This window comes from Sorex araneus, chromosome 1 (assembly GCF_027595985.1).
Source record: "Sorex araneus isolate mSorAra2 chromosome 1, mSorAra2.pri, whole genome shotgun sequence".
Taxonomy (NCBI): Eukaryota; Metazoa; Chordata; class Mammalia; order Eulipotyphla; family Soricidae; genus Sorex; species Sorex araneus.
The window spans coordinates 430,957,909-430,976,213 of NC_073302.1; the positions used below are offsets into that span (position 1 = coordinate 430,957,909).

The 18,305-nt window shown below is 41.8% G+C and overlaps 1 protein-coding gene across 2 annotated transcripts in view; it reads right to left on the reverse strand.

Annotated features, from left to right (window-relative positions):
* The window catches only part of CHCHD3 (coiled-coil-helix-coiled-coil-helix domain containing 3), a 327,448-nt gene that overhangs the window by 46,060 nt on the left and 263,083 nt on the right, over window positions 1-18,305 (reverse strand). For both annotated transcript variants that reach the window (XM_055123581.1, XM_055123580.1), the window contains one exon: window positions 16,161-16,231. In XM_055123581.1, coding sequence (XP_054979556.1) covers window positions 16,161-16,231 — 71 coding nt within the window. The remainder of the gene's footprint in view (window positions 1-16,160; window positions 16,232-18,305) is intronic.

The following is an 18,305-nucleotide window of genomic DNA, read 5'->3' on the forward strand; positions in this document are numbered from 1 at the left end:
GCCAGGCCGGGAGGCACTGACCATCCCCCCTCCCCCGCTCCTGCCGGGCCACCTGCACCTGCAAGCACGTGACAGAGTCCGGGGGCGTCAGGGCTGGACCCACCCCTCTCCTTGACAGCTTCTCTTAGGGCTGATGGCTCCAGAGTCGCGCACCCCCCACCCGCTACTCCCAAAGTGGGCAGTGCTGGCCTGTCTCTTGGCCAGGGCCGCGTCTGAGCACGCCTGCGCCGACTGGCCGGACGTTTTCCAGCCCGAGAGCGGGACAGGTGCGGTCTTCCTTTGGCACTCACCACCCTGGCCCGGGTTGCGGCAGCGTGGACCCTCCGCTGAGGGGGGCTGCACTCCACCACACTGCTCCTCGGAGCCGGTGCAGAAGGGAGGCGCGTGGGGCAGCACAGGAGAAAGAAAAATCCCGCCACCCCGCAGCCACCCTCGGCTCCGTTTCTGGTGTCGATAAACGAGCTGGGTTCTTTGTGCCCGTAAGACCCCGAGCCCGGCGCGTTTTAACGTGCCAAGGGGGAGGTCTGCGTCCTTCAGAGAGGACCCCAGAGCCAGACGTGCCACGCGCGGCGCCCCGTGGATGGGGCGCAGAGCCAGGCCTCCCCTGGAGGAGCGCATCCATCAATTTTCCCCGGACGCGGCTGATTGCAAAGGCGCGCGGCAATCTCGCTGCTGGCCGGCGCAGGCGGCGGCGGCGTGAGCAGGTGGGGCTGCTTGGCCACCCTCCCGCACCGGGCGTCTCGGAAGCGCGCAGGGACCGGGCCAGGCCGTGCGCTCCTATCTGCCAGGACTCAAGGCAACATGGTCTCAACACGCTGCTGCCTCGGCTCGGCACTGTGAGAAGCACCGGTGCCACTTAAACAAACAGGTCATTCATCAGCGGTGACTTTCTGGGCTCATGCCATAGCTGCTGGACCCAGGGCATGGGCTGGGCATGGGGTCTAGAGGGCTAGAGGGCAGGATTTGTACCTGCAAGGCTTGATTCCTGACACCCCCTGAAACCTGCAGAACAGGGGGTGGGGGGTCACACACACACACACACACACACACACACACACACACACACACAGGATTTGTACCTGCAAGGCTTGATTCCTGACACCCCCTGAAACCTGCAGAACAGGGGGGTCTCTCTCTCTCTCTCTCTCTCTCACACACACACACAAACAAAACAACAAAACTATAATCTAGCTACAAAATCCCACACACATACACACAAAACAAGAAACAACAACAAAGCCATTATCCAGCTACAAAATCACACACACACACAACTGCAGAGACACACACACAAACATACAAACAAGAAACAACAACAAAACCATAATCTAGCTACAAAATGCCACCCCCCCCCAACCAAGAAACAACAACAACAACACCGTAATCTAGCTACAAAATGCCAGAAAGGAGACGGGGACATCAGGCAGACATAATTTAATAAGGGGGAAAAAAAAGACTAATTCTTAAGAAAATAAATAAAGCAAGATTTATTTCGAGAGCAATGAAATATGCTGAATGAACAGCCCTGACTCTCGGCAAAGGGCTTCAAATTCGAATGAAAACATATGCTCAAGGAGAGGATTAGACATCTTAAGTTTCCTCAGATGGTGATTAAATTGAAGAAGTCTATTTTGCCCGGGAAAAAAGGATGGTTAGAATGTGAGAAGTTTGCAATCCAAATATTTTGGGCATTTTCCCAAATTAAAATTAATCGATAGAGATGTGTAGGGTTTAAAAAATGGGGTAATCAATGTTAAAAAAAAAAAACAACCTCAAGTGTTTCTATTGGAGCAAACACTGTGCACAGTGACATAAGCATCGCCCTGGGAACGAAACTCTGCATGGTCTCAGAAAGTTCGCTGGGGCTCCCACTCAGTCAAGCTCCTCTATTCCTACCACTCACTTTCTGATTTCTAGCAGCACTTTTTCCATCAGTAAAAAGTTCACGTCAGTCATTTCTCTTGTATTTGAACATACATCAACGAGCTCACACAGTATGTACTGTTTCGGCCATTGTGTCTGGCTTTGTTTTGCTTAATACAATGTTTCTCAGATTCTTCTGCATACATATATCAACAGTTAAAAAAAGTTTTTTTAAACCTACTAAATAGTATTTTACTGCATGGCTAAACCACAATTTGTTGCTCCTTCATTCCACTGATGACCAGTGGGGCTCTTTCTATATTTTGACTTTTATGAACAATTCTGTTATGAACATATGTGTATGAATCTTTCACGGATTGTAGATTGACTCCGCTTGGATATGTCCTAAGGTTGAAATTCCTGGGTCACAGAACAAGCACATGTTTAGCTTTAAAAAGAAATTACAATATTTTTCCAAAGTGGCTTTGAAAAATCTATTTTTAAAAATTGGCCATTCTAACACCCAACAGCAAAGCACAGCTGTTCTGTTTTCTCCACAACCTGCCAGACAAGAAGTATTGTTAGCACATTTGATTGTCATCCTTCTCATTATCATAATTTATATTATCTCATAACTAAAATGTCATTGGGCCTTCTCATGTACCCACTGGCCCTCCTCCAATCTTCCTTTCAGATGTCTGATCCCATTTTTTGCCATTAAAATATTTTTTTCTTTAAAGGCTAACTTAAGATGAGCAGCACATTTAATAATGGCAATGTTCAACTTATCCATTTTTATATTTTGTTTGCTTACCTAAGAGATCTAAAATAAAAGCCAGGAATAGAAATCCTTGATAGGACTGACATTGTAACGGATAATATGGTAACCATACAACACTCACATTCAATATCTTAAATACTGACTTCAATTTTAGTAGCTTGTGTTACATATGCATGAGCAGTCAGATACACTGAAGGTGAGTAGGGAAGGACTGGCAGAATTTGAAATAGGTTGACCAGTGATCAACCACAGGTACCACAATATGGTGGAACCTGTTCAACTTCTCCTAGATTTCATCCTGCTAGTTGCCATTTTTATGTGTATGTGACTTCTTTGATATAATTTAAAGAAACTTTTTAACCTTGCTCAAGAATAAAGATGGCTAACTTTGTAAATCTGACACCAGGATAGAATTAAAAAGCTGCCTAGAAGAAGTCTTCCTGGACACTTTTAAACATGTGGCAGGTCAGTCAGGCAATAATTAACTCTAATTGGCCCTCCTACAAGCTTCATTGCTCTCTACCTGTAGCTGAGTGGCACTCAAAAAGCAGACTAATTTCTTCCTGTCTTTGAAAACATCAAAGGAAAATCAAAGAAATCATTTCCAACTGTATCCTTTAAAAAAGTATATAAACTCGACTTGAAATCAGCGTGAGGGGAAAAACTTAGTAGACCCAAGTTAGAAATACCTTATGTGAACCAAGAGCTATGCGGCTAATTACTCAAATTAGCTGGGATCAATAAACAAATTTCAAAATACCATGCACCTGAGAACTCAAGATGTTCTAATTTAAAATACTAGAATACAAGGAAAGAAATAACCTATCATTCCTGGCAGAATCTCCATTTATCTATCTAACAGTGTGTAATTAATATTTCATATAACTATGTAGGGTATGCTAGATTCATAATGGACTGTATTGATTAAAGAAGAAAGTTCAATGCTAATGTTCCTGTAGGGCAAAACAGAACGATTTGTTTTCTTGCACAGAACCAATTACAAATTCAGGAGTTTACATCCACAAACCTAAGGGTTACAACAAAACTGGTTTGGATAATTTACACATAACACATAAACAGATTATATTCAAGTAAAGGCATCTGAAGCCATCCAAACCTAGTGTAACTCTAAACTTGGGGCAGGGAAGAGCATTCCAGTCATGGACTTATGGAAGGATGTGGCCGTGTCTTCAGTGACTTGAGATCTTCAGCTGATGGCTACAGTTCTTTTTTGTTGTTTTTGATGAAAAAAGACAGTGGTGCCTAAGGCCTTTGCCTCCTGTCCTCCCTTGTCCAGACCCGTTCTGCAGACACCTCTGGATTGAGTTGAGTGCTGTGTGGAACAGGTGGGATGGAGGGATGTTACACGGATGGAAACTTAACCCCCAGGTAGTGTGCATGGTGTTTACTAGGCTGAACATAGCCACTCAAACCAGGGGATAAAAGGCAACTGAATCTCAAAAGGAACTCCATGGTAAATGGAGTGGGAGTGGGAGGGGGAGTATGGCGGCGGAAAATCGTGTCAAATACTGATGTGTACTCATGCTCCCAGACTGGAGTGATAGTGCTGCGGGTAGGGAATTTGCCTTGTACTCGACCAACCCGGGTGTGATTCCTCCGCTCCTCTCAAAGAGCCCGGCAAGCTATCGAGAGTATCCAACCCGCAAAGCAGAGCCTGGCAAGCTACCCGTGGCGTATTTGATAATGCCAAAAATAGTAACAATAAGTCTCACAATGGAGACGTTAATGGTGCCCACTCGAGCAAATCGATGAGCAATGGGATGCCAGTGACAGTGCTACTCATGCTCCCTGGAACTAATCTGCGTTTGTATGTGTGGGATAGGGTGGGCAGAAGAGAGACTGGTTTGAGAGACGGGGTGGGGGTGAGGGTTGTTCTTCCCTTCATTCCCCCCAAGGACTTATAAAAGGGAGCCCTAACCCTTTAGAACATTCTGAAAATGGCAGCCAGCATCTCAGAAAAAAAGAACAAGTGGCCATTTGAGACTATTATTTAAAAGATGAGGATCCATGACAACTTTCCTTTTTTCTCTTCTTTATGAGACTTTTAAACCACCTCGGCTGGAATGCCCTAGAGAGACGGGTAGTGCCCATTTACATTTTACAGATGGAAGAAGAGACAAGTCAAAGATGTAATGAATAACCTGCCCGAGAAATTGAGTTCTGAAAAGTAAGACTATGTTTCAGCCAAATGTGTATGGGCCTTTCCCGCAATACACAAAGTATAATCTTAAGCTCATAAACATATTGGCTCTCAATTCTGTAACTAAAAATGCTCCCCCAGTTACACACCAACTCCAGAAGGTACATGAAATACTGATGCTTGAAAAATAGGTAAAAACAAATAACTCTAAACTTCTAAAGGAGGTGAGTGGCACCAGGCTTCTGCAGGAAGGGCACAGGTATATTTACTTAGACATGGTCCCTTCAATGAGTAGTGCTCTTACTGTACAATCAAGATGTTACTTGGCTTCAAGAACCCCCGGGAATAAAATGTCACCACTGCAGCTGCTGTATTTCCTGCTCACAGCCCCTCAAATTAAAAAAAGGGGGAAGAAGGCCCAATACAAATGCAGAATTTAATTAGTTAGTAAAAGCCTAAATCCTTGCCTGAAGCCCTGTTCTTCCTGTAATATCGCATTCTTTTCTTCTTATGTAAACTTTTCATTATGAAGGAGACATCTTTATAATACAATAATTCTGGTTATAATGTAACTGCTGGTAACATAACTCCTGCATTAGAAAAGGCAGCATGTTCAAGTAATGTTGTTTTAATACAATTTGTGTTCAGCAGAAACCAAGTCAACTTGATCATTTAGAATTTGATCAATGTGAATTAGTGTCTGATTGAGATAAACCATTTGATCATTTAGAAACTGATCAATGAGAATTCGAGATAGAACATTTATCATGTACATTTGGTATATCATATCCATGCACACAGCACTAAAGTAGGTTATAAGTAGACATCAATAAGTGTTAGAGACCATATGCAGGGTACCTGTCAGCCGCAGACACAATAAATACATGTGCGGCAGCATATAATTTTAGTCCTTCTGATAAACCAAGTTATTCAATCAGGCAGCTGGAATCACTGGGGAAAAAAATCGTGAGAGCTCAACTTTGCAGAAACCAGGAAGAAAAGCACAGCAAAATTAATAGCTCAAAGTTTGGAAATAAGTTTCCATTAAAAGTTTAAGCAGGAAGGCAGCATAAATTTACTTGGTTAAACTTCTAGAAGAGCTCTGTGACTATTAATCAGAGTAAACTTTGTACCTTTAGAACAATTAGTTCTATTAATCTAGTATTTCCAAACCGAAGTCACATTGACATTCAAGCATACTGGCTTATGCATCTAACTGAATTATAAATTTGCCAGTCAAAACCTTATTTAATTATTTTACAGTCAATTAAGCAGGATCTTTAAACACTGTTGCCTTGAACGTCCAGGATCCACACGTGTAATTACAGAGAACACGAGAAACACCTGCTGATCCCATTGGCATGCCATCCTCGGCTTCGGGATTCATTTGGAGCAGAGCTATTAAAATCACACACCCCAAAGAGAAACCAAACATAGTATCGCCAGTCATGGGGAAACCCTAATAAGGACAAGGACATTTTAAAGTGAAGGGAATTTACATGGAAGGAAATCTTGGAATATACCGTAATACTTGCTAAAGCCATTTGGTCTGTCCAAGTTTTACATAGTGTTCCTCCCATGCTCTCAGATTATCTAAATTTCTTCCATGGGGTAACTGATCTCTCAATGCATTAGAAGGATGACTCGAGGCTTCCCCCACGGGTCTGAACCCCCTTCTACAGTCTGTCACACAAAGGAATACTACCAGGATTCATATACAGTTTCACAGAATCACACTCTTTCACGACTGCTTCAGCTCAAAGAGATGGAAGCCAAGTTGGAGAGATGTACCTGTCATGAAAGCATTCTAAGAATATTTCAACAGATCTATGCCACTTCCCATGTATATTTTTTTCTCATGAAAGACACACATTGGCTACTTCATAATTTGAAGCAGAGTGAAAATGAAATGTCAATTGTCTTTAACAGCATTTTTCATTTGTTGGCTGTTACACTGTCTTCAAGAGAATATTGCCTTTAAAACATTTTATGTTTCTTTGATAGTTGCCTTATATTTCGCAAGCTATTTGTTTTCTGTATTGTGAAAATAATTAGCGTGTGTGTTAACACACTGGTATCAACATTTCCTTTGCAGTAGGTGTGGTGTGACAGCTCTGATCGCCTGGAGAGATCTGATTCTCCATCTTTCCAGCCTGAGATCTGATTCTAAAGCTGATCATGAACACTCACCCTCTGCTCTTTTTGTACAGCCCTCCCACCTCCCAAAAGAAGGAACTTGTGTGTGTGTGTGTGTGTGTGTGTGTGTGTGTGTGTTTGCATGCATGTGCGCAACCCAGCTAGCACAGAGGCATAATACCCAGTGGTGCTCAGGGCTTACTTCTGGCTCTGCACTCAAGGATCACTCCTGGCAGGCTTGGGAGACCATAATAGGAATGGACCTGAGTCTGCCGCATGGAATGCAAGCATCCTCTCTGCTGTACTATTATTGCTCTGGTCCCCTGAATTTCTAGTTGAGAGTTTAACATCATCTAGATTTGATTTGAAAACAATTTTCCAACAGCTACATTAAAACAAAACATTTCTCTCCTATGGTGCATAGTTATCAAAAAATTTGAGTTGGACATACCATAGGAATACTGATGCAATTATATATATATAAAATAAAATCTAATACATACCAAGCATTTTAGCTTGTGCTAAATTTATGCTAAGCAGATCAATGTAACATCATTTATTAAAAATGCAGTCTTTAATTATCTATAAGACAGAATAAGAATTATTAGAGAACATCATTTTCAGTAAGCTGACTTATAAATGTGGCAGTAGGACCATTTAACTGGGGACAGCACCATAAATTGCTTTATTTGAAGTAATAATAACAAAGGGAACTGCCAAATGAGATATGCAGTCCAGCTCATGATGGATTGAGTTGGACTAGGAAAAGGCATAATAAAATTCATATAACCTGGAACAAAAACCAGATGTAAAAAAGATACTGGATTTTGCTCTGTGCTTAGGGCTATATAGCTAAAACATTATTTTGGGGATGTGCTTCTAGATTTTCCAGGAGCGACATTAAACCAGAAGGGAAAAGCAACAAGGGACATTGATTTTAAAGACATTCCATTGAATCCTGCCCATGCCTGGGCCCACCCTGCGGCACTTGCTCTTAGTGAATTAGTTTTCTCTCCACTGGTCCCACCAATCACAAAGTCAACTGATGCTGATATACATGATTGATTCCTCAGTTATCGAAGGTTAACTGCACTGACAGGCAGAGTCAGCATCCCCCAGTTCACTGTTGTTCAATCCCATTTATCCAAAGCATGGTCATCTTAACAGTCAAGCACTACAGCGAGTTATCCTAGGAGGCTGATGCTGACTATTCTTCACAACATTTGTCTGCAAAACTCATGAGTCCATTATGCTCCCAGCCCATCTCAGGGCTTCATCCTATCTGGTGACTCAAGAGGGTCAGGTGACAAACTGGCCCCATGAGCCATGAAAACTTAGCTGACAAGTTCAACTTTATGGGAAGTAGATTGCTTTTAGATCTGGCTCAGCTGCTGTCCAATCAGCTATACTTTCTTCTCTGCACCAAGGTTTAACTTTTCTTTTATTCCAAAAAAGAAGGAAAATAACCCAAAAAATCCCCTGAAACCAAAAACCTCATCACCTTTCATTGTCTTTGCTCCCTACCTTGTTCCAACCATTCCAACCATTCTTTTTTTTTAAAAAAAAAATATTTTTCAATGAATCACTGTGAGGTACAGTTACAGATTTGCAAATCTCGTGCTTACGTTTCAGTCATACAATGTTCGAATTCTCATCCCTCCACCAGTGCCCATTCTCTACCATCAATGATTCCAGTATCCCTCCCACCACCCCCATCCCATTTCCCCCACCCCACCCTACCCCACCGGCATTCCCTTTTGCTCTCACTCTCCTTTTGGGTATTGTGGTTTGCAATAGAGGTACTGAGTGGCCATCATTTGGTCTATAGTCTACTTTCAGCACGCATCTTCCATCCCGAGCAGGCCCTCCAAGCACCCTTTACTTGGTGGTCCCTTCTCTATCTGAGTGCCTTTCCCCCCAGCATGTGAGGCCGGCTTCCAAGTCATACAGCAATCCTGGTACACATCTCTACTATTCTTGGATGTAAGTCTCGCATTTTGTTACTTTATATTCCACAAATGAGTGCAGTCTTTCTATGTCTGTCCCTCTCTTTCTGACTCATTTCACTTAACATGATACATTCCATGTTGATCCACCTATATGCAAATTTCATGACTTCATCCTTTCTAACAGCTGCATAGTGTTCTGTTGTGTAGTTGTACAAGGTTTCTTTAACCAGTCATCTGTTCTCGGGCACTTGGGTTTTTCCCAGATTCTGGCTATAGTAACCAGTGCTGCAAAGAACATACAAGTGCAGATGTCATTTCTACTGTACTTTTTTGCATCTCCAAAAAAGTATACTAGAAATACTTCCACTTCTGGATAGATTTCCAGAAGTGGTATTGCTAGGTCAATTGGGAGCTCAATTTCAAATTTTTTGAGAAGCGTTCATACTGTTTTCCAAAAGGGTTGAACCAGTCGGTATTCCCATGAGCAGTGAAGGAAGGTTCCTTTATCCCCACATCCTCGCCAACACTGGCTGCCTTTGTTCTTTTGGATTTCACTCACTCTTATTGGTAGTCTCAGCTCTGATGTCAAAGCCCATTTTTCTTAAATTTTATTTTCTACATTCATCTGTTAGAACATAACACAATAGGGCTGGAGTGATAACACAGCAGGTAGCGCGTTTACCTTGCACACAGCCGACCCAAGTTCGATTCCTCTGTTCCTCTTGGAGAGCCTGGCAAGCTACCGAGAGTATCCCGCCTGCACGGCAGAGCCTGGCAAGCTACACGTGGCATATTCAATATGCCACAAACAGTAACAACAAGTCTCACAATGGAGACGTTACTGGTGCCCGCTCCAGCAAATCAATGAACAAAGGGACAACAGTGTTTGCTACATTCATCTGTTAAAGAAAGTGATATCCTTCAATATTTATCTTTTTTCTTCCAATGAATTTTATTGGAAATTATTCTACTGATAATTTTGTGTTGCTGAAAATGCAAATTTTCACCTTTTCTATAGTCAAATAATATTCCATTTTGTATGTAAAGTACATGAGTTTTTTTTTTATCTTTATGGCAAGCTAACCACGGCATATTCAATATGCCAAAAAACAGTAATGATAGGTCTCATTCCCCTGACCCTGAAGGAGCCTCCAATCATTGGGAAAGACGAGTAAGGAAAGGCTGCTAAAATCTCAGGGCTGGAATAGAGATGTTACTGGTGCCCACTTGAGTAAATCGACAAACAACAGGATGACAGTGATACAGTGATAGTTAAATAGTATTCCATCATGTACACACACACACACACACACACCCTTCTTAATCTAACCATCTAGTAGTAGGCACTCAGTTTGTTTCTGTCACTTAGCTATTGTGAGCAAGGCTTGCAACACTGGGGCACAGAACTCCCCAAATTAATTTCATACTCCTCAGACAGGACCACTCATACCCCCTACCAAGTGGGTTGCTAGATCACCCGGCAATCCAGCTTTTCTTCTGAGGAGGAGTCGGCGTTCTACTTTTTCCGAATGGCACTAAGTAGAATTCACCAGTTTACAATCTTACAGCCAAAAATGTAAAGCTATTGTATAGAAAGGTTGTAGCAGCATAATAAATAGCACACATTTCCCACTGGGGGTGATGGTAGTAAATGGATTTTTAATATCTTCTGGTTTATTAGGGATGCAATTATCCTTTCACAGTAGCACCAACTTGGACTTTTTCAAAGGTTTCTTGTTTGAAAACTGTCTCGTTCTCCTCTGGGAAGGCTAAGTTCCTGGTAAGGCTGGTAAGGCCCTGCCTACGTATTCAGAACTCAGGAGAGAAGCCCTCTGAATGAATAACATGAGGCTAAAATAGGGGGAGAGGGGAGGAATCCATTAAACTGAAAAGTGTTTTAGTGGTTTACTGCCAAAACTATAAACTGAGGGGCTGAAGTGTGAGTTAATATTTAAGCATCCCTAAAATAATCCCATTAGCTAATCTGGCAGGAAGCAGCCTGTGACTTTGGTGTTCATTTGAGCCGCCTCAAATGTGCTCTTCTTTCTCTTGACAGTGATTTTGTGTGACCCCTCCCCCCAGCCCCCAACCGAAGCTGGTGTATAGAACTGCCCTCGAAATTGGCATTTAAAAAGCTTCCATCTCCTGCAACCCGGCTGCATCCAAATGGATGCTCTCATCAGATGAAACTAACCAAATCCTCCTCACAGCCCTTCGGAGCTGGTTGCTAGGAGGGCTGAGCCCTGTGACTGTGCCACGGAGAGACTGTGGCCTACTGCCTGGCAAAGAATCAATCAGGGTCTCATGAGGCTCTGAGATGGACATGCTTCTAGAAGAGCACCTAAAATCTCTTGGGCAGTAGTACCTGGGCTTTCAGAGACGAAAGCGTCTTTAATAGTGTCCCAAACACCATTGCTTCCTAGGTGTGAAGCTAATGAACTCGCTACAAATCAAAACGCAAACACAGTAGGATGTTCAGTCTAGCCAGCAGCAGCTGTGGTGGGGGGTAGGGGTGGGGGAAATGATACAAAGAAAGTCACCTGACAAAACCAACCACTGAGATCCCATCAGTCCATAAAACCTGGTATTTGGTTGGTACCAGAGTTGGCCAGACTGTCCAGTGCGAGGGCAGAGTGCCCAAGACTTCTCAGTTCTGAGATGTCAGAACAACAGATGCCAAGGGGATTCTCTAAACCACCCAAAGCTCTCAGAACTTAATGAAAGTAATGAACCAATGTGGGATGGTTCCAAATGCAAAGTTTCCTTTGGTTAAAAAAAGAAAAAAGGCAACCAATGAACAATGACAATGGAAGTAAGGTTACCTGGTGAGAAAGGGCAGAGTGGGAAAAGGTTCAAAGCAGATATACAATAGGATAGTGGCCAAGAACAAAGCCAAAAGCCAAGTTTCCACTGCCCCCAGAAACAGTGGAAACTTGGTGTCTTCGTGTCTAGGTGCGAGCGGGCACTGAGTGTTATCGGCCAGGGAAGAGCTCTAAGTTACTGTCCAGTTTCATGCCCTCATTCACACATTTGCCTCTGCTCCACAGGCTTGTTTGGTCCACTGGCCAGGAGGCCCAATTCAGACTCTAGTGCCTCTTTCATCAGCGGCTGGGCTGAACTCACACGGCCCAGGAGAACCATCCTGAGTGATGAGAACATTCTGATCCAATGGAAAATTTCAAGAATTCAGGGCTGCCTCCCAGGGGCTACTTAAGCAAGCCAGAGCTCACTGTAGGAAAGGCCACATTGTTTATTCTCCGGCCCCCTCCCTGAGCCCCCCCCTTTTAACAGTTAAGATCTGATCAGGAATAATAGAAAGAAAGGAGGATAAAATGGAGGGGGCTTGGTTTAAACCTGTCTAACCCACAGTTGTGCTTTATCTTGTGAGTGTGAGGGATAGCCACTCATTTTTGTTCTCTAGGTAGTTTCTCATTTTCCAACCAGCTCCTTAAGGCTGAAGGTCATGGCAGGTGGCAAGGTTTGCTTAGAGAGGATCTTTTTTTTTTTTTCTTTTTGCATATGAGCCAGATGTCTCTTAAAAAAAAGAAATCCAGCTTCTGCCAACTTTCCGATTCATTAAGTTCTAGTTTTGACTCTCCTTTTACTCCTTCTACCCAATGGTTAAGGATTGAGTTGTGATTCCCTTCCAATTTACAGGTCCAGATTCTAACATGGAGTACATCACTATGTGTCTTTCCAACAAAAAAGAGGAAAACAAAGCTAAATAGCTCCTTCATCAGAGAAGATATAAAGATGGCCAAGAGGCATATAAGAAATCTCTCATCAGCACATAACATCAGGGGAGAAATGCAAATCAAAATAGGGAGATATCACTTTGCAACTATCTCATAAAGGTCAGAAGCAAAAAGTGTTGGTGAAGTATAGAGAAAAAAGGAAACTTTATGTTACTGGTTGGAAGGTAAATTTGGTTCAGTCTCCATGGAAAAATAGTATTAAGATTTCTCAAAATTTCAGAAATAAACTAACCATAGAATCCAACAGAAGCAAAAAGTGTTGGTGAAGTATAGAGAAAAAAGGAAACTTTATGTTACTGGTTGGAAGGTAAATTTGGTTCAGTCTCCATGGAAAAATAGTATTAAGATTTCTCAAAATTTCAGAAATAAACTAACCATAGAATCCAGCAATTCCACTTCTAGGTATCTATCCAAAGCATGCATTTAAAATGATGTCACTGTATCAGTGTCATCCCGTTGCTCAGTGATTTGCTTGGGTGGGCACCAGTAATGTCTCCATTGTGAGACTTGTCATTGTTTTTGGCATATCGAATACACCACGTGTAGCTTGCCAGGTTCTCCGAGAGGGATGAAGGAATCAAATCTGGGTTGGCGGTGTGCAAGGCAAATGCTCTACCCGCTGTGCTATCACTCCATTAAAAGGATATATGCCGGCCTATATATGCAGTGCTAGTCACAACGGACAAGATTTGGAACCACCCTGGAAGTCCAATGAGAGATTAATGGAGAAAGAGGTGGACTACATATGCAAAGGAATACTACTTAGCTAGGAAAAAAAAAGATTAAAATTTAGCTTTCTGCAGTAATATGGATGGAACTAGAGGAAGTCGTGCTAAATGAAAACAAGTCAGAGGAAAAAAGACAAATACTAATGATCTCACTCACCTGCAGGATAAAGAGAAGCAGAGCAAGGGCACAGACACAGCTAAACAAAAACACATCTCTGGATTCACTGCAGAGCCGATGTGGCCAGAGGAGGGTGGGCAGGAACCAAAGGAGGGAGGATGTTCAATGCAGGGAAAGTGTCCATGTACTTGTGTGGTGATGGTGTGGTAATATATTTTGAAGAGGCTTACAATTGCACTCCTAAACACTGACAGTCCAACGGGTCAATGGTTTCTTAAAAAGAAATAAATTTTCGCTAAAATGTGTTTTCGAATGGAAGGTCTTTAAAGAGATGATTAAATTAAGAATGAAAAGTCTTTATTTTAGACCTGCATCAAATATGGCTGATAACCATATTTATATGATTTAGGGATGGGAAAAAAATTAGGGAGGAAAACAGAGGGGCCAGAAAGACAGGACAGGGGTTAAGGTGCTTGCTGTTCAAGAGTCAACCTTGGTTCAATGTCTGGCACTGCATACAGTTCTCTGAGCACCACAAGGAGTGATTCTTGAGCACTGACAGATGCTTTCTCCCTCCTGGCACCCCACTCCCACCCCCATCCCTTTACTTCCCAGTAAGAAAAGATCAGACCACACAGAAGAAGACCATGTGAAGAGACACGGAGACTTATCTACATGCCAAGGAGGAAGAGCTCAGAAGAAACTAACCTGATCTACAATTTCCAGTCTCCCCAAACTTAAGGAAATAAACTTATACATACACTCAGTGTACTGTATATTGTTATGGCAGCTCTAGCAAACCCACATGCAAAATCAATCACTGATCCACGTCTACTCTTTAGATCAGATTTTTGCATCTGTTTCCTTCTCTTCTTCACTTGTAGAGAACATCAATCTGGTCCTTTTTTTCTTACACCTCTAGGCAAACTTTGTATATAGTATTAGATTAATATTCCCAAAGGAATGAAGACATAAGGGTTTTTATCTGGTTGAACACCATGCATTGATTTCTTACTAAATGAAGACCAAACTTTTGGGTCTAGAGGTCAAGGACCTTATACCGTTTTGATCTTTCCCATTTAATTTAGCCTGAGTATCTTTGAGTTTCTCTGCGACATGCTTTGGACAGTCACCAATTAAAGCCAAATAAATGTTCCTTTAAAATATCTTTTCTTTCCACTTCTTCAAAGTTCTTTAAAAAGTCTCTAAAATCTATTTCTTGACCACAATTTCACAGTTTATTCTATATAGAATTGTTTGCCTTTGATTTATCTTCAATTTTGGTTATCTATACAGTGACCCCCATCTTACAATGAAGAAATAACGGGTCAATAGTTCTCGAACTATAGAGACAAACAGGTTTTAAAAACTGTTGCTTTGGGAGCCAGAGGTACTTGCCTAGCATGTAGCCAACCTAAGAGCAACCTCTGGCAATACACATGACGCCCTGTGTACAGAACAAGGAGTAAGGAGTAAGCCCAGGAGTGACCCCTGCTCCCCCCTAACAAAAATAAAACAAACATACCAAAAAAAAGTTGCTTTATCATTAGGAAGACAGAAAAGAATGTAACTTAGAAAGGTATATTTAGAGCTTCTTAAAATCTACATCCAATTCTATATCTTAATTCTTAAGATAGCACAGTAACCTTTAAGAGTGAGATTTGTGGCACAATCATAGAAAGTTTCTATCCATTGCATCCAAAGAGATAATTCATTAAAAAAAAAAAAACTGAGGGTTTTGTCTGTTTAAAAATACCTCAAACTGTCTTTACAAAAAACATCTTTAAAAAATAATTCAAATGCTAATATCTATGTCTGTTAACGTGCAACTTGCAGTATGGTACGTAGGAAGAAATAACAATCACTTAGAGTTTAATCATTTTTATCAAAGGCTTATAAACACATGCAAGGAGAGAGGTCAGGGCCCCATGCAATCTTTCAACTAAACCTGTCACAACACTTCTTTTTTGCTTCACTAATTTGCCCATGCGCTGCTACTAACATGGGCTATGCAACAGGACTGTTCATACACTCAGGGAAATTCTGAATGATGTCTTCTTACCCAATGTGAGAACGGGCAGCAAAGGGAAAAGTATAAGGTTATGGGTTACAAACACTTTGATCCATCAATTATAGAACATTCATTTGAACATTCCAAGGATTAATAGGGGTAGCAATTTAACATCACCTGCACGGTCAAGGGCAAGGTAAAGTCTGTGATGTAAATGGTTTCAGGGCATGTGTGAAGAAATGAAAACAGCTTAAACATGGAAAAGGCGGGGACGCAAATTTGGACAGGCTCATCATTTTATACATTAAAGTGAATCATTTTCGTGTTTCTATTGATAGAGCTAGCAATTTAATAGCACCTTCATAGTCCAAGAAGGTAGGAACTGTCGATATTATTCCAAATGAAAATTCTACTTGCATTGCTTTCCATTTCACCTTTGTTCAAAAAAACATACTGCCACAAGCTTTCATTGGCTGCCCCTCACACACCTTTGAATTCTGATACTGCCAATTACATGACGCCACTCAACCACACCGCCAAGTATTCCAGAGTTCCACCTACCCCATCTATTTTCTGCTCAAAACAGCAATACAACTGCACTTTTACCTTGTCCAGAAGAGAAAAGATAAGAAAACTTGAAAAGAAAAAACCAACTTACTTGAACTTTCCCTCCACCTCTTCGGCAGCCTTCTGATACTGCTCAGTGGTGACCTTGTAGAACTCTGAGTTCTGTGGACAAAGATCAACAGCAGAGTTTTCATTAACCAAGAGGAACAAATGTGTGCAGGACTTAATTTCCAAAAATACAGAAAGCTCTGTTTCAGCCACTCAAGCAGAAGAACAAAGATACCTTGCATAAGTGTCTGAGAAATCTATACAAAATACCTGTAGGGTCTCCATTTGAGAACAGTGCTGTTGTTGACAGACTGTGACCCCGAAAACTTTCTTAGTTATTTCATCCTTCGGAGAAAACCCCTAACTTATTTTTTTGAAAGATTACATCTCCCTCATTTAGAATGAAGATCAAGGACTGTTTGAGACTGAATGATGACATTTCCATCCACCACCGTGGCCTCCAATTCTCTAACATATCTAGAATTGTAGAGGACCATTTCCGTTTACATGTGCTTATCCTCAAGATGAATACTTACAGGTGTAGAATGTGTTCTGTAACCGCCACACAACCATAAGATCATCAATACTGATCACCAATTAATCAGTATGAACAAGGGGCAAAGAGCGTGGGATATAGTAAAGTGGGTAGGGAGCTTGCCTTGCACGTGGCTTATCTGGGTTCAATCCCCAGCACCACACTTGGTACCCTGAGCCCTGCCAGGAGTGATCTCTGAGCACTGGATCAGGAGTAAGCCCCAACCACAGCCTGGTGTGACACTCCCTCGACCCCTCCCCCCACCCCCCCCAAAAAGAACAACCAGAACGAAGGGCAAGATTTAGGCAAACTTTCTATAGAAAATATTTCTATCACTTCTAAGCAACATAAATCAAGTGGTAATAACAAAGTAATAACTTTCCTGGGGCAGAAAAATAAAAAATCATTCATTCTGGCTAGCTACTTTAAAAACCATCTTAATGGGATGGGGGGTGGGGTGTGTGTGTGGGGGGATCAGGGGTGGTCTGAATGACTCCCAATGGTTACAGACCCAATGAAATAATCTGCAAAATGCATTGTGACACAAAAGAACATGAAGCGATACAATGGTCTATTGTGTGCCTTCGTTTCCTCATCACTCTGATTTCACATGTGAGGCTGGAGGTAGTTTATTTTTTTTTAAGAAATCATTGTTGGTTGGTGAGAAAATGAAATTGAAATCCTCTTCACACCAGTGACCCCTTTGCATTTAACAATCTGGGATGCCCAACGAGCGTCACATCCAGGTTTGCTGGGTGTAGATAAAATCAATAGGTATGTGATTAGACAGCAGACACAGGGTGGCTGGAGCAATGGACAGGTCACCATTTGAGATGATGAATAGCTTTCTATCAACCCAGAGTCCCCTATGATGCTAACATTTACTATAATCTTATTTGGGCTGCGATTTATCTTTCTTGCACCTGATCAATAAAGATGAACAGAACAGTTGTAAGGATCGATTGTAATTTTTTATCATTTTCAGGCACAGAGGTACATTTCTGACATGAAGACAATATTCCAAGTGAACTGTTTCTGCATTTTTTAAAACTGCAACTTGAGTGATCAACCCTCGTCTCTCTGCCGAGAAATTTTCATTCATAGGTAGTCTTGGGTGATCAAAAAGCGATTTGTCTTCATAGATAGTTTAACTTTAGGTTGTGTTACACCCTCCTATCCGTTTCACTTAAGAGATTTTTCTTTGCTTGAGAATAGATACATACCAGGCAGGACAAGCTCTTTGGCAATGTTTTAAAATTTCCCCTAAACCTTTCCTAATAAAAAGGGGAACAGAAACACAGTTCCTCATATATCATGAATGCTGATGAGAAACTCCCCCTCCGACTGGAATATGTCAAGTGGGCATTATGCTGCTGCTCTTCCCATTAAAATGCAGGCAGAGCAATAACGCCTTGATGAATATTTTAATTTATTTTAAGCACCAGAACTGCAAGGACTGGACAGAATTAGGACGGGGTTAGAAGTTTTGATTTCTTGTTCTGAGACCCCGAGGAGGAACTCTAACCTCCCCAGGGCCTTCTTTCCATGTCCCTAATGTGTAAAATATGAATAATATTAGCCCGGCTTCTCTCTGCCAATGCTATTGTCGAAATCAAATAAGGCAGGAAAACTGTGAAATAGGTTATGCTTTTT